The 27,138-nt window shown below is 46.4% G+C and overlaps 1 protein-coding gene across 2 annotated transcripts in view; it reads left to right on the top strand.

The window, feature by feature from the left end:
* Positions 1-27,138, top strand: part of LOC144106245 (uncharacterized) — a 230,025-nt gene that overhangs the window by 117,056 nt on the left and 85,831 nt on the right. The window contains exons 7-9 of one of the 2 annotated variants that reach the window (XM_077639005.1): positions 2,711-2,797; positions 17,396-17,482; positions 18,864-20,516. In XM_077639005.1, the coding sequence (XP_077495131.1) occupies positions 2,711-2,797; positions 17,396-17,482; positions 18,864-19,310 (621 nt within the window). In that variant the 3' untranslated portion in view covers positions 19,311-20,516. Of the gene's footprint in view, positions 1-2,710; positions 2,798-17,395; positions 17,483-18,863; positions 20,517-27,138 lie in introns of those variants that run through there. The other variant, XM_077639004.1, reaches the window with a different exon arrangement.

The following is a 27,138-nucleotide window of genomic DNA, read 5'->3' as shown; positions in this document are numbered from 1 at the left end:
CACCCACCCTTTGCCTGCAAACTTCTTAATCTCATCCGCCCACCTAACCTTCTGGCGCCCCCTGCTACGCTTTCCTTCTCTTGGAATCCAATCCATCACCCTTAAAGACGAGCAGTTATCTTGCCTTTGCATCACATGCCCTGCCCAAGCCCGTTTCTTCCTCGTGATTTCGGCTAGGATGTCATTGACCCGGTTTGTTGCCCCACCCACTCTGACGGCTTCCGGTCTCAACGTTAAACGTATCATTTTAAGGCGATAACCTTTAATGGCTCTTACTCACAGTGACCGTCCGTTCATTACATCGTCACCCAGGTCACGTGAGCTTGTGATGTCACGTGACCCTAGGGTCACGTGACATCGGTGGTTTTAAGCTCACCGAAAGATCTATAATTTTGGTACAAATCGCTCCAAAACGACGAAACGTGGATGATGACGTCACATCAGATGAAAGGACGTCGAAGCAGTGTGATCCACCGCCAAGCAACAACTGCCAACGCACTGCGCATGAGCAGCGTGACGTCACCGTTTCCTCTGCTATGCTCGCGCCAGCTGCTCTTCTCCTTTGTCGTGTAATTAATTCAAGTGTGCGGCAAATTTAAATCAGCGCAATGAGTCGGAAACGGCTTTCGCCTTCCCGGAGTTAAGAGATATCTAAGTGCCTGCAACGAATTTTTTTCTTTACATGGCACGCTACGTTGTCCTTTACTTAAGCTGAGCCCTTTTTGTTAGCCTCCACGTTTCTGCTCCGTAGGTGAGTACCGACAAGATACAGCTGTTGTAAAGTTTTCTCTTGAGGGATATTGGTAAATTACCATTCATGACCTGAGAGAACCTGCTATATGAGCTCAACCCTGTTCTTATCCTTCTAGTTATTTCCTTCTCATGATCCGGATCAGTTATCACTACGTGCCCGAAGTAGACGCATTCCTTTGCCACTTCCAGCCCCCCGCTGCCAATTGTGAACTGCTGTTCCCTAGCTAGACTGTTGAACATGACTTTGGTTCTCTGCATGTTAAACCTTAGACCTACCGTTCTTCTCTGTCTGTCTAACTCGTTGATCATGATTTGCAGTTAACCTACTTAGTGACTCAGCAAGGCATTGTTATCAGTGAATCGCAGATTATTTAGGTATTCTCCTTCAACTCTTATTCCCAACGGTTCCCAATTCATGCCTCGGAATGCCTCTTGTAAAGAGACGGTGAATAGCAGATGCGAGATCGTATTTCCTTTCCTGACGCCCTCCCTTATCGGAATCTTATTGCTGACTTTATGCAGCACTGTGGTAGGTGTACAGTTGCTATATATATCTTTTAGTATTTTGACATAACGCTCTTCTGCACCCTGATTCCGCAGTGCCTACATGACTGCTGAGGTTTCCACTGAGTCCAATGCTTTCTCTTAAACAATGAAGGCTATACGTAGGGCCTGCTTATTTTCTGCGCATTTGTCTATCACCTGATTGATAGTGTAATATGATCCATTGTGGAATATCCTTTACGAAAGCCTGCCTGTTCATTTGATTGATTAAAGTCTAAAGTCGCCCTGATCTGTTAGCGATTACCTTAGTAAAAGCCTTGTAGGGAACGGACAGTAAGCTTATCGTTCTGTAAATTTTCGAGTCCTTGGCGTCTCCTTTCTTATGAATTAACATAATGTTTGCGTTTTTCCAAGCTACTGGTACGGTCGACGTCGCAAGGCATTGCGTATGCAAGGTGGGTAATTTTTTTATCACGATCTCCCCTCCATCCTTCAACTGATCTGCTGTTACCTTATCCTCACCAGCTGCTTTTCGCCTTCGCATTGCTTTCTTTACTTCGTCTTTCCGCACCATAGGAACTTATATCAATGTTGAATTTTCCTCCTAACACCACTTCCGCGAAAGTCGGGCCAGTTATGCTGCTAATTTCACTTCTAACCATTCAATCCAACGAGCACAAGAGAGCACAGTGTAACGGCTGTTTCTTACGTGACGCTACATTTCAAGTTTTTATGGAGACAGTGTTGCTGAGAGGCACATGCGCTATCCTGAAAAAAAAATTCTACGTGACCTTTGCCATCTGTTCACGGCGCATGTATCAGTCAAGAAGCGTGACGTACCGCATGTCGGCGGCGCCACCAGCAACATTAGCAGTTTGTTCGCAGTGGATAAGGTGTGCTGTATAGTTATCTGAAAAGAAAATGCCGCTTTGCTTGTAAACAACGCGCAGCTGCAGTGGCGTGTTTACGCCTATTAAAAGGCGTATGGTCTTCCCCTCGGTTGGAGGCCAGGATCGGCATTTCTTTCCTACAGAGCGCCCCGGCGCGTTGAAAAGGAAGTGAACAGTGTCCGATTATGTCCGCCGACTGAACCTTCATCTGTCCGGTATTCACTACACCAGGATCGGCCTTGCTGCCGAAAGAGCGGGGATAATATGCCGGTTACGTCTCTTTTGCATGCTTCCCGAGAATGTATGTGACCAGACAGAAATGTACGTGATTAGGCATTACTGAAGGAACTAAATTTACCAGTCAGAGACCTGAGCACAGGAAACGCCTCAAAAAGTCGCGGTGTTACATTTTGGGCTATTTGTCACACATGTTACTACGTAAATAGATCACCGGTCCAGCCTTCTGTTGTCGGAGTGACCGAGTCTGACCTGGCCCATCGCTACCCTGCATCCACTACCGCAATACAGTAATCGCAACAAAGGCAACTTTATCTTGATTTCAGGAGAGTGAAACCACGACATCGACCAGTGTTGCCGATATCACTACTGGGCTCCCTCCGACTCTGAGCACAACCGCGGGCACCCACGAGGTAAGCGAACTGCGCCATGGCATTATGTTTTTTCGGTACATAACGTTCAATGCATGTTGTCAATTTCTTCTGGAAAACGAGATTTTGGAGGAGCTAAATCTATTCTTGAGGTTGCTAAGGATTAGTGAGAGGAAAAGAAATTTGCAAGTTTTTGTCCCCGGCTGCCGTTTGTCGATCGTGATATATACTCTCGAAATTATCCTCAAAAAAGTGAAGAATGCACAACGAGCCTGAAGACGAGAGAAAGTGAAAAGACCTTTCGACCTCTATACATGCAAAAATAATCTAAAAACATGACGAAAAATGCTGCGCAGCTTTCTGATACCACTCATTCTGCTGGGCTCCGGTTCAGTTCGCCAGACTATGCCCTCGTACCTTCGACAAGAGAAACTGAACAAATGGATACAAGAAAACGCATACCAGGCTCAATGTGCGGGGTGAATCAGGAATGGTGTACGTGATGCCACTGTTGGGCAGAAAAGCACATGTCGGACAAACTGGCCGATGCCTAAGGAACCGGCTAAGGAATCATAAATCCATTTCAAGGAAAAATGAAGCTGTGCACGTAGTTGCGCATTTCAGTTCTTACAAGAATAGTGTGCAGAGCTTCCACGGACAGACAGTTTATTCGACATCATGAGTAGACAGTTCGGGAAAATACCAGAATACAATGCAAAGATTCTAGGCAAATATCAAACCGCACTGAACTACTCTGCAGCCTGTGTAGCGCCCTCTCTTGGGTGGCGCCAGGAACCCAGATAGCGAGCGACACCCGGCGAAGAAAATAAAGACGGCACCTGGCCGTGGCTCGTGCCGCCACGGCTCGCAGATCTGTTCGGGTGTCGGTTCGCAGCACTGGTCTTGTTCCTTCGCTCCTGAGGCGTTAACCCTACACCAGTTATATAAAGGGGCCGTACCTATTATGTAGGCGATGCGTAATTCTCTCCTACATATCGAAATTACACATTTCCTCTGCCACAAAATATTTTTTTACTGTATATGGCGGCTCAATGTTTGCATTCGGCACACATACGCTGCTCTTGGGTGAAGGCCAGTGAGTAATTGCTCTCTTATTACTACCTTTTGGGGGATTTCCCTAAACATCTGACCAATACTGTTCCTGCTTCGAGTTATTAATCAATTTGCTCTCACCCTATCACACACTAGCAGTCCCGGTTGTCTCAGTTGGTAGAGCGACTGCTCCAGTCAAGCAGTAATCCCGGGTTTGATCCCCCGGCCAGGAAGAATTTTCTTTGAACTAGGAAAGTTTCTGAAGGAACTCTGTAGTTTTCTTTTGTTGCTGTATGGCTATGCTTGGGTAGATGCCGATGATTATTTGTTCCCTTTTTATAAATCTCCTCCACCTTTGGGGGAGTCCCTGAACATTTACGAACACTGATCCCGCTTCTATAGTTACTGGTCGCTCTCAGAAGTAGTTGCTGTTGGGCTAGTTGGTTCATCATAAAGTTGAATGGCGCAAGGGAAGGAACACAGGAAGACACAGAGACAGAAAGAGCGCTCTTTCTGTCTCTGTGTCTTCCTGTGTTCGTTCCCTTGCGCCATTCAACTTTATGATTGCTCTCGCTCTACCGGCTACATGCTAGCCGTCCCGGGGTTGCTCAGTTGATTGAGCGACAGTTTTGGTGAAGCGGTAGTCCCGAGTTCCAACCCGAGACAAGAAGAATTTTCATTGACTACGAAGTTTGTTTGGAAGCTGTATAACTTTTCTTTGTATCCGTATGGCTTAGCTAGCTTGGATGGTTACTAATGAGTAATTACTCCATTATTACGTTTATTGTGATTGCTGATGCTGGATGCAGCGTTGATAGTGAGCATGGCTTGGAGCAATCAATCAGTTGTGATTCCAGCCTTCCTTGTGCGCAAGAGTTTCTTAGAAATATGAATGCGGCTCTTGGACTGCGAGTATGTTTCAATACAAATATATGCAACTGCTCAGCCGTTTCACTCCTCCTGCCGAGAAATGACATGGATACATATACCCCCTTCCCCTCCATCACATACACATATGTCGATAGAAATTTCGCTGATGCCGAAAACATGTAATTCTTGAAACATCCACACAGGAATTTAAGCGTACAGAGATGTACGTATACAAAGTGCATATAAATTTAAAACATTGCCATAGATCGCACTGCCGAAAAAGTTTGCTGTTAAGTACGCAATTGTGGTTTACTGGCGGCGAAATTATCATCCGATCAGAGTGGTTACGCTATTGACTCTTCGCAGATGAAAGCCATAGTATATATTTTTCTTTTTATTTGTTTATTATATTTATTGCTCACATAACCACTGGACCTGTTTGGAATTACAGGAGGTGGGGGGAGGGGAGAGAGTTACAACATAATCATGCGACATAGTGGCAGGAAAACAAGAGAAAAATATTCACACATGCAGCATAATTTGATACAAACATAAGCATAAAATTGCAGCAGTGCGGCAAACGATTCATTATGTTTTTTCGATGAGTCAAATCGATTTTCAAATCAACTGCGAAAAGTAGAAAACGTTTTGGACCCCGTTGTGATGTGCTACTTTTACATAAAAGCTGAGTGTCATAATGTTCCAAAAGGCAAGCATATCCAGAGTATTTTTGTATCTGATAACGATGGATTGAATTCGGCTTCGTCAGATATAATCTATACTGCCTTATTTGAATCCGGTTTGCGTTGCTATCGTCTAGTGTAGTGAAATTTCGCTAACAGGCTAGTTTCAGCGCCAGAAGATACTTTGCGAGTGATTTCAAATCGGTATTATTGCCCACACCTGCCCGTTCTTCACAACATTCATATCTGAGAAATTAGACAAGCTTTTTGGATTGAGGCTCCTCTCGTCGCTTAAATATTGAAGATTTATTCTATATGTTGCTTGATGCAGTTGCTTACATATAATGTATACAGTTTAAAAATTATTATCGATGTTGTGATATCGCTTTGCGTATATATCCTGCTTACTGATGCCATATTGTTCGCTGGCGGGTGCTAAGATGTGCGGCCAGTCAAATGTACACAACTTTCACCGGCTTCCCAAGCAGCTATTACTCGCAGTCATTTCTATTGCACTGTACTCTAGCACGCGCTCTTTGCTTAAAAATGCCACAGCATTTTACCGACTGCTTTGGCATTTGGAGGATGATCGGAAGGCCTCGGGTTCGATCCCGGCGGCAGCAACCGTATTTAAGTGGAGGCAAAATACAAATTAACTGCCGGTTCAGCATTGTTAAGCACAGAAGAAAACACAGCTTTTTGCAGGTGCCCAACACCGCCACGCACCCGAAACACGATTGAGGTGTCCATTTGCCGGGGTGCCACATATAGCAGTGCAACGTTTTCGTCGTCAATGCCAATTTGCCCAGTGTACGCCAGCGGCCTATTCTCCAGTGCCCCGCTTCTGCAGCAACGTTGTCAACGCCTACGCGTTTTGCTTTATAGTGCCGCGTTTCTGCCACAACGTTGTCCACGGCAACGCATGCAGCGCACATCTCCCCGTCACTGCGCTACATAGGTCAAAACCTTGATATTACTTGGTATACTATTAATTCATGCAAAAGACTGTGTGGAATGAACAGCGCTAGAGTGTGTTTCAGTTTAACGCGAGCCATGTTCGGCTGCAGCGATAGCATAGTGCTCGCGCTCAGTGGCTTGCCAAGTTTTTATAAAAAGCTTGCGCAGCAGCGAATTTGAATTCCAGTCACGGATGCTCGTTTTTTTCATTTTCATTTCGTTTATTTCAATCTGCACAAGCCCACAAACATCTCGTGGTTTACCCTTCTGAATAGTGCGTCAGCACTAAAAACCGCTAGTGTCCAGTGTGGTGTTAGCCGACGTCAATGAATCACAGATGGTCTGAAATAATCCGGAAGCCTACAGTATGGCGTCGATAAAAGGCCATGTCTAGCTTCTGGATTTAAAACTCTTTTTACCACTATTGCTAAGTTGTAATATTTTAACGAGATATTTTTGAAGGCCAAGGTGGCACTGCTTCTACTCCATAAACGTGGGCTGACTGGACAATAGTGTTTTTAAGTTCAAAATCCCTGTTCCGAAGGGTAAACATTCGAGCACGATAATTCGTATTTGAGGATTTGTGCCGAGTGAAATAAAAATAAAATTAGCGATGGCCTAGCTCTGCTATACCTAGTATGCGCAGCGAAAGTGACTAGGAGCCGGTTCTTCTTCCTTGGCGCATCCTGTCGGCACCCCTTGGCGCGTCGCGCTTCGCACTCCCCTGGAGTCCCCGTCGCTCTCTTGCTCGCTAGACCTCCTCCTCACGCTCGCGGCTAGCCTTATACCAAGCAACGACTTCAGGGTCCGTCGAGTTCATTTCCCGAAGCCTACGTTGCTGCCGCAACGAACAAGGCTTCTCTTCTTCCACGGCTTGCAACTGAAGACCGAGCGCATCGCCTACCGTATTCATTCGACCCCAGTCGAACAGCATACCAATTCGCTAAGCCAGTCATTTTCCAAGCAACATCAAAAACGCACCGACCGGAAGGATCGCAGTCGTCGCTCGAAATTGATTATATACGAAATAATGGAAGATACCTGTGAAACTGAAGAGGAACTTTAAACAATGTGATAGCGCGACGCTGAGTTGTGACGGCATCGCGGTCTTGGAAGAAACATGATTGCGTGCTCCGTTATGGCGCTTCTGAGGCCTATATATTCCTGCGTGCTGTTGAATAAACGTTTTTCCTTCGTTCGTCCACATCTGGCGTCAGTCAATTAATCTGGCGGCGAGGCACTTCGGCCGCGCGCGGAGCTTGCTCAGCACTGCGAAAGCAACGTTCTACGCGGAAAGACCCGGCAGAGCAGCCGGCATGTCCGTCGACCGCCGACTAAGGTGCACATGTTCAAAGAGCACGACAGCGAACGGAGACGTCGACAAGTCCAGCGGGAGTGCTGACGGAGGGACGTGACTACTTCGGACGCAACGTGTGCTGAGTACTGTCAAAATGCCTTCTTACGGGAAGATAGCGGAGTTTGATGCTAAAACTCAGAGCTTCCAATCATACGTGGAACGTTTTAAACTTTTTGTCGGCGCGAAGGAAATCGCTCAGGAAAAAAACTATTTTTGACTGTTATTGGATCAGAAGCTTATGAGGTGCTGAAAAATCTGAGTGTTCCGTAAACGCCCGCCGAACAGACGTATGCTGAGGTAAAGCGGTTGCTTGAAACCCATTACTGCCCGAAAAATATCTGATTGCCGAACGTTGCAAGTTCAATTGCCGCGTACAGCTAGAGCATGAAGGCTGGAAGAGTTTACTGTTGAACTGAAACACTTGGCCAGGAAGTGCGACTTTGGCACATCCTTGCAAGATGCGTTACGGGACAGATTGATTGCACGCTTGGGAAATGAGGAAAGCCAGCGCGCATTGTTCGCTACAGAGAACTTGCCATTTGAAAGGGCGTGCAAAATTGTATTGGACCAGGAGCTGGAGGCAAAAGACGCCGCTATAATGCAAACAAGAGAAGCAAACTTTCGTTGCATTCCTTGCAGGCTAAGAGTAAGAGAGCAAGGAACGAAAGAATGCAGATGTCTCCTGACCAAGTGTCATTGAAATCCTCTTGTGAAAGATGTGACAAGAAGCACGAATCGCAGAAGTGTTGGTGCAAATATTTCAAGTGCCATAAGTGTTTAAAAATCGGTCACTTGCAGAAAATGTGCCCCAAGGCAAAGGTCCTGAATACAGTCGATGACACTGAGGATGAGGTAGAAGAGTTAGACGTGTACCATTTTAAAAGCTTGACGCGATCAAGTTACGAAGTAAATGTTCAAAAGGAAGGCAAGTCATTGAAAATGCAGATGTGCACTGGCGCGGCAGTTTCGTTTGTTCCTGAGAGTGTGTAGAATTCTGTCTGTCTGCACGTGAAGTGTATGCCCACTAGCATGTCATTGCGCACGTACACGGGAGAGCAGTTGTCTTCGAAAGGCCAGTGTGACGTATCAGTCGGCTACGGCAAGCAGACCATGAATCTGCCCGCTGTCGTAGCGCGCGATAACGGGAGGCGGCTGCCAGCATTGCTAGGTCGCAACTGGCTTGAACGCCTTCAGTGGGACTTGCAGCAGATCGGCCCCATTTCGTGAGAAAGCCGCGTCGAAGCACTGCGTCAAAATTTCCTTCGGTGTTCTCGGGCACGTTAGGTGAAGTGTGTGATTTCGAGGCGAGAATGGTGCTAGAACAGACGCTGCTCCGGTTTTTACTCGCGCATGGTCAGTTCTCTTCGCGCTGCGTGTAAAAGTAGAAAAACAACTCGTCGAAATGGTAGCGACGGGCATGCTTCGGCAAGTTCCACACAGTGTAACATGGTACCAGCGCAAGAGACAAGGAGAAAGGGAGAAGGCAACACGAACGCCGGTGTTACGTTCTCCCGTTGTTCTTGTCTCTTGCGCTGGTACCATGTTCCATAACAGTGTAAACAACCAACTAGCCCAGCTGTCTACCTTTAGCGACTTATCCACACAGTGACTGGTCAACGCCAGTTGCAGTAATACAGAAGAACGATGGTAGCCTGCTGTTATGCGGTGATTTTAAAGTTACGGTAAACCCAGTGTTGAAAACCGAACACTGCCTGATACCAAGAGCAGAGGACTTGTATTCAACACTAGTAGGTGGAAAGATATTTTGTGTGCTCGACCTTTCTGCTGCATAACACCAAGGGCCGCTCGCTCTAGAAGCCAGACCACTTTTTACAATCAACACTAGTTTGGGGCTTTTTTAAATTTCAACGCCTTCCGTACGATGTGGCGAGCGCTCCAGCCATTTTCCAAGCCCTGATGGGTGAAGTGTTTAAAGGCATTCCGAGAGTTGGCTACTACATTGATGACGGCATTGTGGCACGGTCGGACATGGATGACTGTCAAAAGACGCTTGAGCGTGTCTTGCAGAGATTGTGTGCCTACAACATTACACTGAATGTCGACAAGTGTCGTTTCTTCCAAGACTTGGTGACTTATTTGGGTCACAAAGTGACTGCAGAGGGCATTAACCCAAAGGACGCCAAAGTAAAGGCAATTCTTGAAGCGCCGGAGCCAAGTTCAGTTTCCGAACTGAAGGCGTGTCTGAGGATGTTGAAGTTTTATTCCAAATTATTGGATAACGTGCCCACTGTCGCACTGCCACTTTACTAGCTTCTAAAAAAGATCAAGAGTGGTCATGGTCTAAAGAATGCATTGACTCGTCTGATCCACCAAAAAGCTGCTCACAAGCAGCAAAGTGTTAACCTTCTACGATGTCAATAAAGATATCGGCATGCTTTGCGACGCCCCATCTTATGGCCTGGGCGCTGTTATTTTTCATGAGACGCCAGACGGCAGCGATTGTCCCATAGCTTTTGCCTCTCGATCGCTGACAGCTGCGGAAAGGAAGTACCCGCAATGTGAGCGCGAAGCCCTGGCGTTAGTTTTTGGGTTGAAGAAATTGCATCAGTACTTATACGGCCGGGTATTTGCACTTCACGCCGACCATCAGCCATTGCTGGGAATAGATTGCCAAGGAACCAACACCCACTTTGGCCGCATTGCGCATGCAGCGTTGGGCCATGATGCTTGCTGCCTACAGTTATCGGCTTAAGTACCGCAAAGGCTTGAACCTGGAAGTAACGGACGCGCACTCCGGACTACCACAGGCTGAGAAGGCCACTGATGTCGCAGAGAAATGCTTGGCAGTGTTCGATAGCCTGCCGTTATATGCTGCAGATGTTGCTAAGGCCACAAAGCGGAACTTGAATTTGAGTCGTGTATCTGAATACACACTGAATGGTTGGCCAAACCAAATACCCTGAAGAAATGAAGGCATATCACGTGCGCCGTTATGAACTGTCCCTTGAGCAAGGATGCCTAACATGGGGTACTAGGGTAGTAATACCGGATCAGTTGAAAGAACGCGTGCTGGACTTGCTTCATGACGAGCATCCTGGCAGCACTGGCATGAAAATGCTAACCAGAAGCTTTGTGTGGTAGCCGGGTATGGATCAAGCCATCGAGATGTGCGTCAGGAAGTGCAAAATCTGCCAGGCAGTCCAAGCAGCTGCCCAACCCTTGCCGCTCTATCCGTGGAGCTACCCGTCAAAGTCTAGGGCGCGAGTTTACGTTGGTTTTTCATGCAGCAATTCTAATATGTTCCTTGTTTCAGTGGATTCTTTTTCTAAAACGGTGAACGTTTGGTCGATGTCCTCAACGTCTACCACGAAGACGGTTGATGGACTAAGGAATGTCTTTGCAGCCTACGGGCTACCTCAAACGTTAGTCAGAGACAACGGGCCTCAGTTCACATCTGTTTAGTTTCCGGAATTCTTAGAGCGCAATGGTGTGAAGCATGTCCGTACCCCGTCATATCACCCCGCGTCCAGTGGTGCGGTGGAGCGCACCGTGCAGACGACAAAACGGGCGCTGTTAAAGCAAGTCATGGAGCGTGATGTCTCTCGTGTGCCGTCGCTTCAGCAGTGTGTTGATAATTTTCTTATCGTCTACAGAAATACACCTAGCAGCGTGACCGGGCAAACACCGGCACAGTTGTTTGTAAGATGTCAACTGCGCACGAAGCTTTCTTTGCTCAAGCCCAGCTTTGTAGGTGACATGCAGAAAAAAAAACTTACATGAAAAACAAGCGATATGTGTCGCGTGGTGTTGACCGTGTGTTTCGCGAAGGTTATCGCGTGTATGTGAACACGTTGCGAGGGGAACATGCCTCTCGAGAGGCAGTTGTGGTTCACCAAGCTGTGAGTGCTGTGACGAACGTTGTGGAAGTGCACCGGCATCTTCGATTCACCCACGCCGACCATCTACGCCCGCACCATGCTGATCCAGTGGCAGCCCCAGAGCGACCACTTGCAACAGAACCATCAAATTATCGGCCTCCGCTCAGTGGTTCGTTGCCTAATGAAAGGGCCCAATCAGCTCGAGTGCCAGAAGAACAGAGTCCGACCACTCTTCAACCTCCTCTAGTGGATGACGTAGTGCCTACCTCTGCTAGTGCAGACCTGCTACCACAGCAAAGCCTAGGGCAGCTGCAAGCGTCAGAGCCAACGCCACCTAAGAGGGAAGAACCAATCCTTCGTAGAAGCAATTGTTTGCGCAAGCAACCGGACTGGTTCAGACACGAGAACTTTAAGAAGAGCCTGGGGGGGGGGGGGGGGAGAAAATCTGATAGCGCGACGCTGTGCGAGACGGCATCGCGGTCTTGGAAGACACATGATTCCGTGCTGCATTATCACGCCTCTCAGACCTATATATTCCTGCGTGCTGTTGAATAAACGTTCTTCGTTCGTCGTCCACGTCTGGCGTCCGTCATATCGCCAAGCAACATCAAAAGTTCACCGACCTGGAGGATCGCAATCGTCGCTCGAATTTGATTATATACGGGTCAATGGAAGATACCTGTGAAACTGGAGAGGAACTTAAAAATAAAGTGATTTCAGAGGTCTTTGAAAAACACCTTGGTGTCTCAATGTCATTCATTGCCCGTATACATAGAATAGGAAAAGCAAATAACTCAAGCCGTTGTGACGTTCCTTGTGTGTGCTACGAGGTTCCGCGTTCGACGGCGCGGCGTAGACGGAGACCCAGATGACAGCGGCATCATCAATTACCCAGCCATGCTCTTTGAGAGTGACGACCAGAACGAAGGGGTTTAAGCCCAACCGGACCCAACCGGACCCGCCGCCGCCGCCGCGGGGAAACGGGCTTTATCCTCCCCAATTGCCGTGGCGGTTCCAGGGGAGGCCTCCCGAGCACATCCCAGGACAAGGGACCACTTTCCCGGCCGGTGACCCGCGGGAACTGTCAGCGGGCCAGAGCGCGCCTTACCTTGAGGAGCGAGTGTCAGTTGATGGATGGAGAGCGGAGGCCGGTGACCCGCGGGAACTGTCAGCGGGCCAGAGCGCGTCTTACCACAGCCGACGCTATGCGCTACCTCGAAGACAACCTTCTTTCCCTCGGACTCAACACGTGAGGGGGGCGAGACCATAAGTGCGGTGGTATGTTTGTGCGCCCAAGTGAAAGCCCTAGCCCCCCTCCTTCCCCTCCGGCGTGGGCGTCCTCACCCTAGGGAGTGTGGAGAAGAGGATATAAAAATCGACAAGCAGTACGGAAGAGGGACGCTCAGGACGACATCGTTCGCCAAGAGGGCCTTCAGCGCCGAAGCCCGACGGCGTGCAGCTTCTGCCAGCAACCACTCGAGCCCAACTCCGGAGCCACTCCATCGCCCCCATGAAGTCGTCGGCACGTAAGCTCGGACGCCCCAGCCTCTGAATCTTAATCATGTATAATTATTGAATATATCTGTTTGTTTAAACTGAGCCATACGGTGTCTCTTTGCCTCTCCGTCCCGTGTGGACCTGCGCATTATGGGGGTCATCACACCGTCCTCTAATCGCATTCTTCCAAGATTTTAATGAGAAAAGCCTGTGTATGCAATGTTACTAAACTTAAACGCTCAGCTTTTTCCATACAAAATGATTATTCCAAGGAGACATTAAGAAAACACAAATTCCCCTGGGAATCACATAAAACCGAAAGGAAGGATAGAAAGAAGGCTTCTCTCGTTCTTGACAAGCTCAAAATCGGCGACAGCATGTACGCTTGGAACGATTCAACTGAACAGTGGATTAGCCTTTCACCTCTCTCTTCTAGTAACTAACTCAGATTGACAGACCACCTTAAATAACCCAGTTCTTCGTGACCTTATTATCTTAAACATAAATGCCCAAAGCATAGTGAACAAGACAACTGCCCTTGAGGTCGCTCTCTCTACTTACAGTCCCGATATTGTTATAACCGACACTAGGCTTCACTGTGTTATCACTAATGATTGCATCTTTCCTCCACCATACACTGTATTTAGGCGCGACAGAGGGTCACGAGGACGTGGCGTAGCCATTTTACTAAAACTAAATGCTTCCGCTATAGTTCTAAATTCACCAGAAAGCCATGAAAGCCATGCCTTGAAAATCACGTATCATGGTTACACTTTCATCTTATGTGCACTGTATAGGCCTCCTAATTCAGACGTGGATTACCTGCATAAGCTACAGGATTTTTTGTTGAACTATTGAAATAAAAATTTGATACTTGCAGAGGATTTCAATCTGCCAACCATTCACTGGTCTAACAAAAACCTTGAATGTTCTGAAAATTCTGACCCGATTTAGGATATATGTTGTCCCATGACGCTCAGCAAATAGTCACCGAACCAACTAGAATACGTGGTTATACTCAGTCAATCTTAGATTTAGTATTCATAAAACGCTCTTTGCAATTACACAGTGTTTATGACGGGATATCTGATCACAAATTAGTAGTCGTATATTTATCTGTACACGGTCGTATAGAAAAAACAAACGCATAAGAACGTAAGAATATTAAAAATCACTGGATGAATGCATTCTTGATTACTTGGAATTGGCTTATGAAAGCTTTGGGGAACTAGTGTCGCATAGTTATGGAACATTTTCAAGGAACACTAAATATTCTATAAGCTATAGCTTCATACCTGATAAGAAGCGCTTAAAGAAAGTAAATCCCTGCTTAAGTCGGCACATTATTCACCTAAAACGAAGGCTGAAACGGCTGAAAAAAAAAGCCGAGAGCGCCAGTTCTATTCAGTTACCTAATTTAGCAGAAGAGCTTTCTTCTAACATTAAATCAACAAAAAACCATCACTTTACAGAGAGGCTTCCACAATTTATACGAAACGATCCCCGTAAATTTTAGGATTACCTTCGAACTTGACACAAGCAAATGAACCAAATCACATTGCATAGCAACGTGGTTACGTGTCCTCAATCAATTGCTACGCATTGCAATACCTACTTTCATTCTGTATTTTCTGAAGAAAGAGCCAATGAATATGTTTTATACTTTCCGCCTGAACAATCTGTCACTGTATCCTACGAAGGCATTGTTGAATCCCTACTCCGGTTAGATACCAAATGTTCGCATGGTCCAGATGACATACCAAACGCCTTCTTACGCCGTTGTGCTGAATCATTAGCTCATTTCTTAACAAAAATTTTCTGTTTATCCTTATCGTCTTTTTCCTTGCACCCCCCCCCCCCCCGCCCCCCGACTGGCTAACAGCTAGTGTCGTGCCAGTGCATAAAAATGGGGACGACACGTGTTTAAGCAATTACCGTCCGATTTCGTTGATGAGTGCCTGTTATAAACAAACCAAACACATTATTGCTAACCGCACACTTGAAATATTAAACTCTTAAGGATGCTTGTCTCCATTTCAACACGGTTTCAGGAAAGGTTATTCAACAATCATGCAGTTCGTTACTGATATCCATAAATTTAGTTTTGTATTAGGCAAATCTGTACAACTGGACATAATTTTTTTAGACTTCAGGAAAGCGTTTGATAAAGTTCCTCAGAATAAAGTTCTTGAAAAACTCAAATTAATAGGCGTGCCCTTGCCCTTGGTAAACTGAATTGCTTCCTACCTACGAAATCGAACTCAGTTTCTGGATACTGGTGGAATTTCTCCCACGTTACTTCCAGTGACATCTGGCGTTCCCCAAGGAAGTGTACTAGGTCCGCTGTTATTTTTGGTTTATATAAATGGCAATGTGTGTTCCATTGACAGAAACGTTAAAATTGGTTTATTTGCCGACGACTGCATGATGTACACCTCAATAAGTTCTGTGGCTGAACAAATGTTACTGAATGATGCTTTCCGCGAAATTGGGGCCTGGCGTGACAGATAACGAATAGTCTTCAATTCTGATAAGACAGTGCTTTTGCGCATGACCAGAAAGAAACAGCCTATCCACTTCAGTTACTCCGCTTGCGGCACTACTATTTCGGATGTCGAAAAATACAAATATTTAGGTGTTTTCTTAAATTTACAGCTTAACAGGAGCGACCACGTTGATTACTTCTGTTCATCTGCGTTCAAAAACTTGGACTTTTGAAACACAAGCTCAAAGGAGCACTCAGTCACGTTAAGCTATTAGCCTATAACCCTCTTATTCGGCCCAAACTTGAGTATGCGGCTATTGTGTGGGACCCTTAAACCAAGAAAGATATTGCAAAAATAGAAAACGTACAAAGGCGGGCTGTGCAATTCATTCACAATAAATTCAAGGGAACTGATTCCCCATCTGCTTTATTGGCCGCCAACGAAATTAAACCTCTTCTTATAAGACGGAAAATTGCTCGACTAATATTTCCTCATTCACTCATCCAGGGAAAGTTTGAAATTTCTTCTTCACCTTATGTTACACCTTTAACCACACCAAAACCCCCTCAACAACATACCCATGCCTTAACACTTTATTTCACGAAAACACACTCGTTTAAATACTCATACTTGCCGCGCACAATAAACGAGTGGAATGCACTGCCTGAAGAGATTGTCTCAAGTGACAAATTTTCGAAAGGGCCCTTAGCAATGAATTTCGATATGCAAATTGATGTGCAATGTATTTTTTTTTACTTGTCTCGCTCATTTCTGTCAAGTGTCAAACCTTTTATCTATGTACTAACTTTATGGCGTTTGTAAATATGCCTCGTTACCTGTCCTTCCTGCTTGGACTACATGAGGTCTGCAGTATTATGTAAATAATAATGTCCTTGTGGTGCTGCAGGTACTTGTATGAATAAAGTATGAATAAATAAAATTGCAGTAATACATCAGCCTCTGCCATCACGACGGCGTCAGGGTATTTTCTTGTCCATTACTGTTAATGCGTTTGAACCATCAGTTTGTTAAACAAGCCCCTCATTTCCCTTCCCTTTATTGCTATATATATATATATATATATATATATATATATATATATATATATATATATATATATATATATATATATATATATATATATATATATATATATATATATATATATATATAAAATATTATTTGCGCTAGCGCTTCAGTAAAACGAGCTCTTCGATGAGTGGGTTGCTTGCCTTAGGCATAGTAACAGCGCAAAAACACACAAAAGAAGAACCAGACATCGAGAGCAGCGTCTGTGCCTGCCTCTCGGTGTCTAGTTCTTTCGTGCCTGTTTTTTGCGCTGCTACCTTTTCTAAGGAAAGCACTAGCGCTGTATGGCCATCGTTTCCATGTCAATGTCACCTTGGTTATGTGAACTTGTGAAGTCATAGCAAATTGCCAGGTGAATATATATATATATATATATATATATATATATATATATATATATATATATATATATATATATATATATATATATATATATGTGTGTGGTGTGTGTGTATATTATGTATACATGCACACCACTTCCCAACGGGATATGGGCAACCTGCCGAGGTGTACATATAAACACCTGCCATTTTGCTATGACGTCAGAAGTTCACATGACCTAGTCGAAATGCAAACGACGGCCACACAGCGCTAGCGCAAATTAATTTGGCTTTCGCCTTACTGCGCTAATTCACCGTCTTCTTTCCCAACGTTTGGACAACATGCATTTATCAAATTAGTATGAATTTAGCTCGCTGGAAGGCACTGCGTCCAACAATGGATTTCATAGTGTGCATTAAAACCAGCTCACAGAGGTTTAGGGATAAGAACTTCGCTGTTTTCGGTACGAAATTGTATGTTTATTTCAGGAAAGCACCACGACCATATTGACCAGCACAGCGTCAACAGCCACTCATGTCCCTCCGAGTTTCAACACTACAGCGGGCTCTGCTATGGTAAGTGGGTGGCCTCGCGAACATATTTCTTCGAGTCATTCTGCATTGTCGATCTCACCCACCGCGGTGGCTTAGTGGTTAGGGCGCTCGCCAGTTGATCCGGGGTTCCGCGGTTCGAAGTTGGAAGGTTCGATGGAGCTGAAACACAAAAGGCGTCCAAGTGCTGTGCGTTGTCAGTGCACGTTAAAGATCCCCAGTTGGTCGAAACTTTTCCGGAGCCCTCCAATTCGGCACCTCTTGCTTTCTTTCTTTTTTCACTCCCTTCTTCCTCCCTTCACCTACGATGCGGTTGAGGTGTCCACGAAGAAATGAGAAAATTGCAGCGCCACTTTCCTTTCCGCAGAGCACTAATTATAAAGTGAAAAACTCGCATTGTCAGTTTTGACAAACTCGTTAAGGTGTGTTACAGTACTCCACATTTTCGGCATCCGAGATTGAATCAATAACAGTTTGTTTTCAATAAATTGTTTAAACATAAATGGCTGCGAGATGATTGCACAGGTGGCACCAGCTACGCCAGCGACGAAGCGAAGCTTACGCGTAGCTAGCAACGCGCCGTCCTGCGGCATAACTATTGCAGAAGTGGCACAGTGGGGCTCAGCCCCAGCAGCTTTTTCTTAGTTGCCAAAAATAGTTGTCCCTCGGTATTGCCAGGGCCGTTTGGAAGTCGTTGAAAGAGGCCTTTACCTTGTAGCGCGCGTGAGCGGCACTAATGATCATAGTGATGGTCACCTTAAGCGCCGTTTCGAAGAGACGCTAACGAAAGAAGTCTTGTTCCGTTCTGTCCGCTAGCTGCATGGAGATCCACGCAGAACAAGTTCTCACGAACGCTTTATCGATTTCCACCCAAAGTTATCCCGGCCATGACCATACTAACCGCAAAACTACGCAGTTACGGCACAAGGTGCTCGTTTTTTTCGGCGTGAACCATGGACGCTTTTTACAAGACATCGGCAGATACCTCGGCGGCGTTGCCGTGTGCGCTGTGGAAGCCTATCACGTTAGTTGCGTTCGTGTTGGTTCGGCGTCGGAGTAAACGTCTATTTCTCTCCGGTTGGCGCGAAAGCTATGACGTGGTCCGACCCTAGCTCGAGAATGAATTGCGTTTTCGTTGCCGCACGTTGCGCTCCTTTTCTGTTTTGCGCGAGTTCTTGTAATGCTCTATACTCCACTGCAAACATAGCTGTTTTTCTCCCACGACGGGCTAGTTATAGACTGAGAATCGTGGAATCAGCTTCCTGCAAACCTTTGTGCGATTTACCTTCTGTAAACATAGAAGTTAGCTTAGCAAAGACCGATACGCTAAAGGAAATAATGGACGACATGCTGTCCGTGTCATGCCGTGCTTAATTTTTCGTGCGGCTTTACTGGTCATCAACAGGCAAACACCACAACGGGCCAGCTGAATGGCACTGCAGTGGACATTGGCGGCGTGCGGCTACACCGCTGGTTGGCAGTGCCGTACGCAGAACCGGGGAAGCGATTCGTTCCGGCCGAACCACTGTCCGTTTCCCAGCAGGGTGTGATAGACGCCAGCCAAGAGGCGTCCCCGTGCGCTCAGCTGGTCGACGGTGTCCTGATGGGTAGTGAGGACTGCCTGCATATAAACGTGTGGGCACCCGCCGATCGCGCGCAACCCGGCGCCGTGAGGCCCCTGGTGCTGGCCTTGTCGACGGACTGGTTTCTGCAGGGTTCTAACAACATTGGAGAATGGGAACAGCTGGCCGCGACAGGTGATGCATCTGCGCCGCATGATTACGTCAAGACGTTTTTAGGTCCTCAAGCTGCTATGAGTCAGGCCACAGTACCAAGTCTCCCGTTGGTTTGATTATTTGCGTCGTATGACAAGCACGAAAAGAGGCGTTTCTACATTTAAATTCGACGAACGTATGCGCGACCGCTGCGATTGAATCAATTAGACTGTGACTAATAACGTTCACTATTAGTTAAAATTAGGCCTTATTGAATAATAGCAGCCATGATTTTTCGTTACCAGCGCTTTTTTTTCAAGCGGAGTAACCGGGACCGCATGTGCACCGTATAGAAACGGATGAGAATAAATGCTCAGTGCACTGCAGTAAACGAGCTGAAAGCTTGAATGATCGATATGATTTGCTCTATGTGTTAGGCGAACGCCTCATTGGAATTTCATGCTGCTTGTGCCTGCGGCTTCTGTTACGCCGCCCCGCCGAGTATGGTGCAAGTGAAAACAATGTCTTAAATGCTATTTAGGAACGACAACAGCTCTTTACTGATAGGTCGGGGTACGAAAGACTCTTCTGTGTCATGAATTTCATTCTGCCATTGAAGCAGCCTTCAGCTGAGACATCGAATTAATATGCATGAAGCTCTTCGGAGCGTGTTATTACTTAAAATTCTTGATCCTGCGTCAAGAATGGCGTAGCTTCCTTATGATGTATATATTTTAGAGCTTTTTGGTCGAAGCAAGGAGAAATCTCAAAGAAGTACTGCTTTGTAGTGGCGAAGGGTGCGCCTGCCAAAGCCTGCACTGAAAAAAATGCAAGCGGTGGGGATGTTTCTTTAACACATTTAGCCGACATATCTCCTAAAATGTTTAGCCCCAGAGCATCCACAGAAATTTGGGTAATGAGCCACGCAATGCAGGGTGCCAGTTGCACGTAAAGTGGAGTCTTATTCTATGGGCATGTGGCTGTGTTGTGAGGTACACCATACTACTACTGCAGCCGAGACCGCCGAAACACTCAATGAAAACGCCAGCGGCATCCTCGAATAGCTGCTTTTGTATGCATCAAGGAATATTTTGTTTATAATTACCAGGTAGCCTAGTGTGGTGGTCTAGTCTGTACCGCGCTGAGCTCATAACAGAACAAGGAGTTGTTGAAATTGCTGCTCTGTTCGTACAATAATTTTTTTATTTCTTGATACAGATATTTAATATAAATATATACCCTCCTTTGTGTAATCGGATTCACATTATAAACTGCAACTCTATAAAACCTCATTTATGTTGTTTGGAACAGTTATTGAAGAAAACACTGCTTTAATCAAATAAGAAGAGCTTCAAATGAGCCTAGTTGGTTTGTAATCTTCGACATTATTATTGCGCTACTCATGGTTTACACATGGTTACACATGGTTTACAGGATAGATAAGCGGGCGAGTTGGTGATACATAATGCAAAAAAACAGCGCGAACAAACGGGGACTAGACGAAGAATACACAGGTCCTTTTATAAGTGTGCTTCCTGTGATTAAACTTTAGTTGAGAGTCAGCGCTTGGTCCTGTGTATTCTTCGTCTAGTCCCCGTTTGTTCGCGCTGTTTTTTTGCAATACAGTTCTTGTTTGTGTAAACCATGAGTAGCGCAATAACAATGTCGAAGGTTAATAAAGTAATCATTCTTGATGTCGGTCTGACAGTACAGCTCTTTTACAGGATCACAATCAGTTTTTTGGTTTATAATATAAACTTCAGCATGGACAAATTGATACCAAAGGAGGTCCCGCCGTCTGTAACTGTACTGGGACTACCCTGTGAACGAGGGTTTCAAGACAATAAAATTTTGAAGGCTTCTGTACGACTTCGTAGTCAACAGCCTAACTCCACCTTATTCGGTCCCCAAATAGTCTGCCTGCGGCACAAAAGCTCATCCCTAAAAAACTATTGGCTGCCCTTTTTTAAACTATATTTCGCTACGAGTAACGCCACTGGCGGTGCGCGAGCCACCACGCGATGTCCCATTAAGGCAAGGACATCAGTTTACCGCCGAGAAAGGAGAAACATAGCATTACCGATTTGATACAGACCGCATAAGTCATAGCAACTCTGTAGGTTAGCCATTAGATGCCGCCTGTGGGGTATCGCCCGCATTCCGCTGTTGCTAATCTCAATGACCAAGAATAAAAATTGTGTTCGCATTTTTTCAACGAAGGCTTCGCCTAACAAGCTAGCTGATTGACGAAGTGACAAAGTGCACAGAAAGCGCACTTCATAAAGCGCTTTTTCTATGAACTGTGTCTATGCAGACTGATAGCTTTCTCTCGGCGCTTGATAGCTTCATTGGGTTTGTTTCATTGTGCAAGCAGTAGAGGGGCCATGACGCGTCGACTGAGGCCGCCGAAGAGGAAAACGAATACGGATTGGTAGATGGAAGAGTGGAAAGGATAGAGGGCACTGATGTGAGAGGTGGGAAGTTGATGGTAGAAAATTATCGAGACACCTAAGCTCCGACTTGCGGTTATGATGCGATAACTGCCTGCGATTCTCTGTGGTTCTTCCACACTATTAAATTAAATGAAGATGTGCAATTCATAATGTGAAGGCTGAACTCAGGAACGCTGCGTATACAAGAGCGCGGGAGTACGAGTGGGCGCCAAATGACGCCGCAACTACGCCACGTCATGCAAGGAAAATATGAAATGCCAGCAGGCACTTCGCTACTCACGTAATTACTATTACGCGTATTACTAATCGCCGCCGTAACTATTACGGCGGCGATTCGGCAGTGGTAGTACAGAGGGCAAAACGCCTGTCTAGAACACGTTTGTCGCGTGTTTCGGGGGGCTGCACACGCAATATCTAGCGATAACAGTTGGTTAAAAATGGTGTGAATATAAGCATGTGCTGTTAAAGTCATAGCATTTCATCGTCATTTCTTGTCTTCCTGCTCGTAGCGGCTTTGGGAGGTGCGGAAGACACAGTTCGGTCGTTCTAGACATGTTTTCGTCCTCTGAACATGAAGCGCCAACAGCATTGGTTCAATCGATCACTCTGTTCCGCGTGTCACTTTTGGATTAAATGGAGCTGGCTGCGTAGGTTGAAATAGTTTCTAGACCATTGATAAGATAGATTTGGTCGAATTTTGAAAAAGCTAAAGAACACTTCAGTTTGGAATCAATAAGATTTTTGTGCATAAACTGCGCATGTCAAGAGCACATAGGCCAAGGTATCTCCTAACAACCCGAGTGCCTTTGTGGTGTCAGCAGCAAGTTTCGGGCCATGTTCCGAGCATATGAGGCTGCCTCTGGTTAAGATTTTTCCATACCGTGAACACTATACTTGAGAAAGGAGGTCACTGCATAGTGACAAAACGGCGCAGCCAAGACAAGGATGACGAAGGAATACGCCGGCACGAGTGCTGACTTTCAAGAAGGTCTATTGGAAAGCAGGTCAAATTATGTACATTGTGGCCCAAAAACAATAAACAAAGGATGCCTTGTCACATTCACAGTGGATGTGTTGAAAACAAAACAAAAATTGATTATGAAGCATTTAAGAGCACGAACTGTTCCCTAGTAAGCGATACATAAGGGGCCCTAACACAATGATTGCTGTTTTTTGAAATTTCAGCGCTCTCGATCATCTCGCGCAACGGTTCTCCGAGTCTGTTGGCACAATGCAGCGCGTGAATTCCGTCTCACAGCGTTCAGGATCTGGCAAACGATCGCATTCGCGAGAGTGAATCATCAAATTCCTCCTGACAGCCTATGTTCGCATCGTTACGGTGGTTTTTTAACCTCTGACTGGCACACCTGCCAGTTTACCAAGTATAAACACAGCCAAATTTCTAGAGGGTCGAGTACACTATGCCTTCTGTGCAGCCCACGAAGCGATTCTGATGGCTGATCTCGGATGAAGCTTCTGAGGTGCGGCAAAAACATCATCAACGCCAACTCGACTCCCTCTATTCTTTAACCAGTGCGATAAATTATGGATGTAGGGATTAGGCACCACCTTTGTTTTCGGAGTTACGGTCTCGACATGGGGACAATAGGTTTCCTTCAACTTATGCTTAAGGCAATCGACTACAGACAAGAACAAAGGTTCTGAATATCGAGCGCTCGAGAAACGGCCTTTTTTCTGGGCAAAAGTGGATGCCATAGCGTGTACACAAGATTTCTTCAAGGACCTTTTGAAGCAAAGGTTAGCGATAGCTCTCTCCGCCAGCTTCGACTGAGCCGACGAAAACTGCAAAAACGGCTTGTTTTCCCACGGCTCCGAAGCCCAACAATAAGGTCACCCAGGAATAAGATCCTAAGATCCAAAAAACGTAATGACGTATTCTCTGGAATCTCAGCGGTGATTAAAAGTGGTCTGACGGTTTGACTGAACTGCTCTATCATCCTAGACGCTGCTTTGTCAGGATCGGAGATCATGTAATAAGTCACTTAACACCGGCTTTAATACAGTTTTCTTCTAAAAAACAAGCTATTTTCAATTGGAACAAAGATAGACTGTAGATATGAGGTTAAAAGCACGACAAAATCTTCACCGAAACGCCTGAGGCGTTTGGAATGCCACTACTCCCCATTAGAAAATCAATTGTGCAACACAAGTTAATATTTCTGTTTGAGAGATGGTGTAATAAAAGTCCTTGATTTCAACAGAGCACCCCAAGAAACTGTTGCGAGATTTATTGCATATGAACCTCGTTACTTCCTCTGAAGATTTTACACGAAATGAGTCATCAATGCTTAGCAACTTAAGGTTAGCAAAAAGAAGACGATTTCTTTCTACCAGGTTCTCTTTTCTGAAACTATGACCCTCAAGAGGCGTTTATTTTTGTGTTCTTTGGGGTGAAGACAAATTTTCTGGCTGGAGTTGGCAGCATTAGCCAGATGGTTCAGATTTATATTGTTCGATAGAGTCTTGGCTGTGGACTTTGCTTTGAACAAATCAGCCACTACCTGGCGCTTAAACTTAGAATTTCTGCCCCTGTGGCCTTGGACTCAAAGGCTCCTTTAGACACGACCACCAAACCACCCTTTTTATCAGCAGTTAAAATCGAGGCGGCCCGCCCTCTTAAGCACGACACAGCCCGGCCTGTGGGAAAGTTCCTGATAGAGGTGCCAAACCGCGACGCCGCACTAACACCGCTTAAACGCACCTGTCACGCTCAGGTCCAGTCGCGGGAAAGGCGACAAGTCGAACCATGGCAGACAGCTCCGGGATAGTCTTCTTTGGAAGAAAAACAGCAAATTTTGGTCCCTAAGCACTCCATGGACCGGACGAGGCTGCGAATAAACGTTGATAGTGGGCACCTTGTGTTCAGACATTCGTGCCTGAAAACGGTGGGTGCAGCGGTGGGTGCTTGGCGGTGTCACCCATCATTGTCTTGAAAAAATCTATAATTTTCCGGAGCTGTACAGAATTGCTGAATATGCAGTTCCCTTTTTCAGCAGCGATAAAAAAGGGCTTCAAAGATTCCCCGGCTCTTTTGAGTGTTAAACTTGCGCAACACACGTCTTTCTTTCAAAAACGCCTTGCATGCTGCCTCGTGTGAGCAACAGTGATTGTGTTCAGCTAAATGACCTGAAATTTTCCCGGGAACACAGACGAGCCATCTTGACCCCTTAAAAAGGTTAGGGCAACAATAGAGGGTCGTAGTAAGGCTCGAGACGGCTCATGTGAACAACGTCACGATCGCGAAGAAGCAAGTTCGAAGAGGGTGTCAGCGGCTTACAGTTTACAGGGGACGTTTTCTCGATGATACAGTAAGGTTGCAATATTCGGTGCGAAATTACGTAGACAACCCCGGTGTAGTGGAAGGCACCCAGAGCCAAACTGGGAAGCCTGTAAAGAATACGGCAGCGTCTGGTCTTTATCTTGTCTATACTTTCTGGGATTCTGAAGTGAAAGCTCGGGACAGCTGCCGACATTTACTCGCATTCTTTCGCACTTCAGAAAGGGACTGGTACTCGAAAGCGTCAGCGAGTGCAGGGTAGTATCATGTCGGAGGGCTCACACCCATACAGGAGGAAGGGGAAAATCCGGTGGTTGGCACTGCGCGGCGTTGTAGGCGTACCTGGAAAAACGAAGGACAACATTCTAGTTCATCTAAGTAGATGTGACTTAAATTGTGAGCGAGTCTTCGAGAGTAGAATTAAGTCGCTCGGTGAGACCATTAGTTTGAGAAGTTTAGGCAGTGGTTTTGCGACGAACGATGCAAAATTCGGCGCATGGTGTTTCAGCGACGTCAAAAATAAGTACTCGGTCTCGTTCACTGAACAGCTCTCGTGGTGCACCGTGACGAAGGACAAAATTATTGAGAAGGAGGCGAAGAACTACGCGGGTGGTAGCAGCGGGAACGGCAGCCGTCTCAGCATACAGGGTGACGTGGCTGACGCCTAAAATAACGCAGCGGTTCCCATCGATCGTACCGGCGAGCAGCCCGTAGAGGTACACGTCAGCACAGTCGAAAGCACGGGCTAGGGAGTCAAATGGGTCCAAGGGGCTGGCTAAACGGAGCACGGGAGACTTCCTCTTCTGGCAGGTGATGCTGGATGCGGTAAATTTGCGTTCATAAACACGCATTCCCTGCCAATAGTAACGCTGCGAAATTCTGTTGGTCTTCAGCACACCGGCGTGTGCGCATTGAGGGTCGGCTTGAAAAGAGGCACAAATTTCTGGCCGTAAATGGCGAGCAGTCGCGAAAAGCCACCGCCAGCAATCAAGCATTTAGCTACTTTGGTAGAGGAGGCTATCCTGGAGAGCAAAAGGCGGTGCTCGACGGCGGAGGGAGCGCGAATGCACAGCGGTTGGTTAGGTGGACAAGACGTCGATGAGAAAAGCAAGCCACAGGTCTTTTCTCTGCTCTGCACACATCAGTGACAGAAAGAGGCGAGAGAGCGGGATCTACTGCTGAGGAGATTCCGGCAGTGCCCATGTGCTTGCTACCAGATCAATAGATGACGCGGATGTCCAACTCCTGGAGTCGGAGAGCCCATCGGGCGAGGCGACCGGCAGCCACGATAGCCTCGAAGAGTCGACAGCCAACAGAGCGTCTGATGACCCGTTACAACGTCAAACCGGCCGTACAGGTGGGGCCGGAGTGAACGTCAAGATGATAACTAAACACTCCTTCTCTGTAAAAGTATGGTCACATTCAGCTTAATAGAGCACGCGACTCGCTTACGCAGACATATTCTTCAAAACCATCTTTCCACTGAGCAAAACAGCGCCGAGGCCGACGACACTCACGTACGTATACGTACTTCGGATCGCAGTTTTGGGGTATTGGCTTGGTAAGTGAGAGGACGGCGTAGGGTACTGAACGTGGCGTCGCGCTCGACAAACCTAGTATGCAGGTGGGTGCTGCTCCAAGCAGCTTCGTCAGGGGCGCAGTGCTTTACAGAAAGTTGTGGACGAAGCGCCAAAAATAGGAGCGAAAATGTATGAAGCTGCGAAGTGCCGTGATGGAAGTCGGTTTAGGAAATTCTGGTACAGCATGGAGCTCGGCCAGATCAGGGAGAACGCCTTCCTTATAAACAATGCTGCCCAAGTTGGCCTGCTGAATGGCTGTGAAATGGAATTTTTTCAGATTCATCGGCTGGCCGGCATCGTGTAGCGCGTCAAAATCTGCTGCAGGCGCCCGATGTGGGTGGGGTGACCGGCGAGAAGACAACAATGTCGTCTAACTAGTAGTGGCATGCGTACCCCATGAGGTTGAATAAGGTGTTATGCAGCAACCATTTTAACGAGGCTGGCTCGTTGCTCAGGCCGAACGTCATAACGATGAAATCGTAAACAATATCGGGTGCAGTGAATGCGGTCTTTTCAGAGTCAGAGGCGACTGTCGGCAGCTGCGAGTAGGCAGAACGCGTCATGAAATGAAAAGTACTCTGCGCCTTGGAGGCAACCTAGAGCGTCGTCGATGGGAAGGAAAAGATAAATGCGT

This window comes from Amblyomma americanum, chromosome 10 (genome assembly GCF_052857255.1).
Source record: "Amblyomma americanum isolate KBUSLIRL-KWMA chromosome 10, ASM5285725v1, whole genome shotgun sequence".
Taxonomy (NCBI): Eukaryota; Metazoa; Arthropoda; class Arachnida; order Ixodida; family Ixodidae; genus Amblyomma; species Amblyomma americanum.
This window is presented reverse-complemented; position numbering and strand designations above follow the sequence as displayed.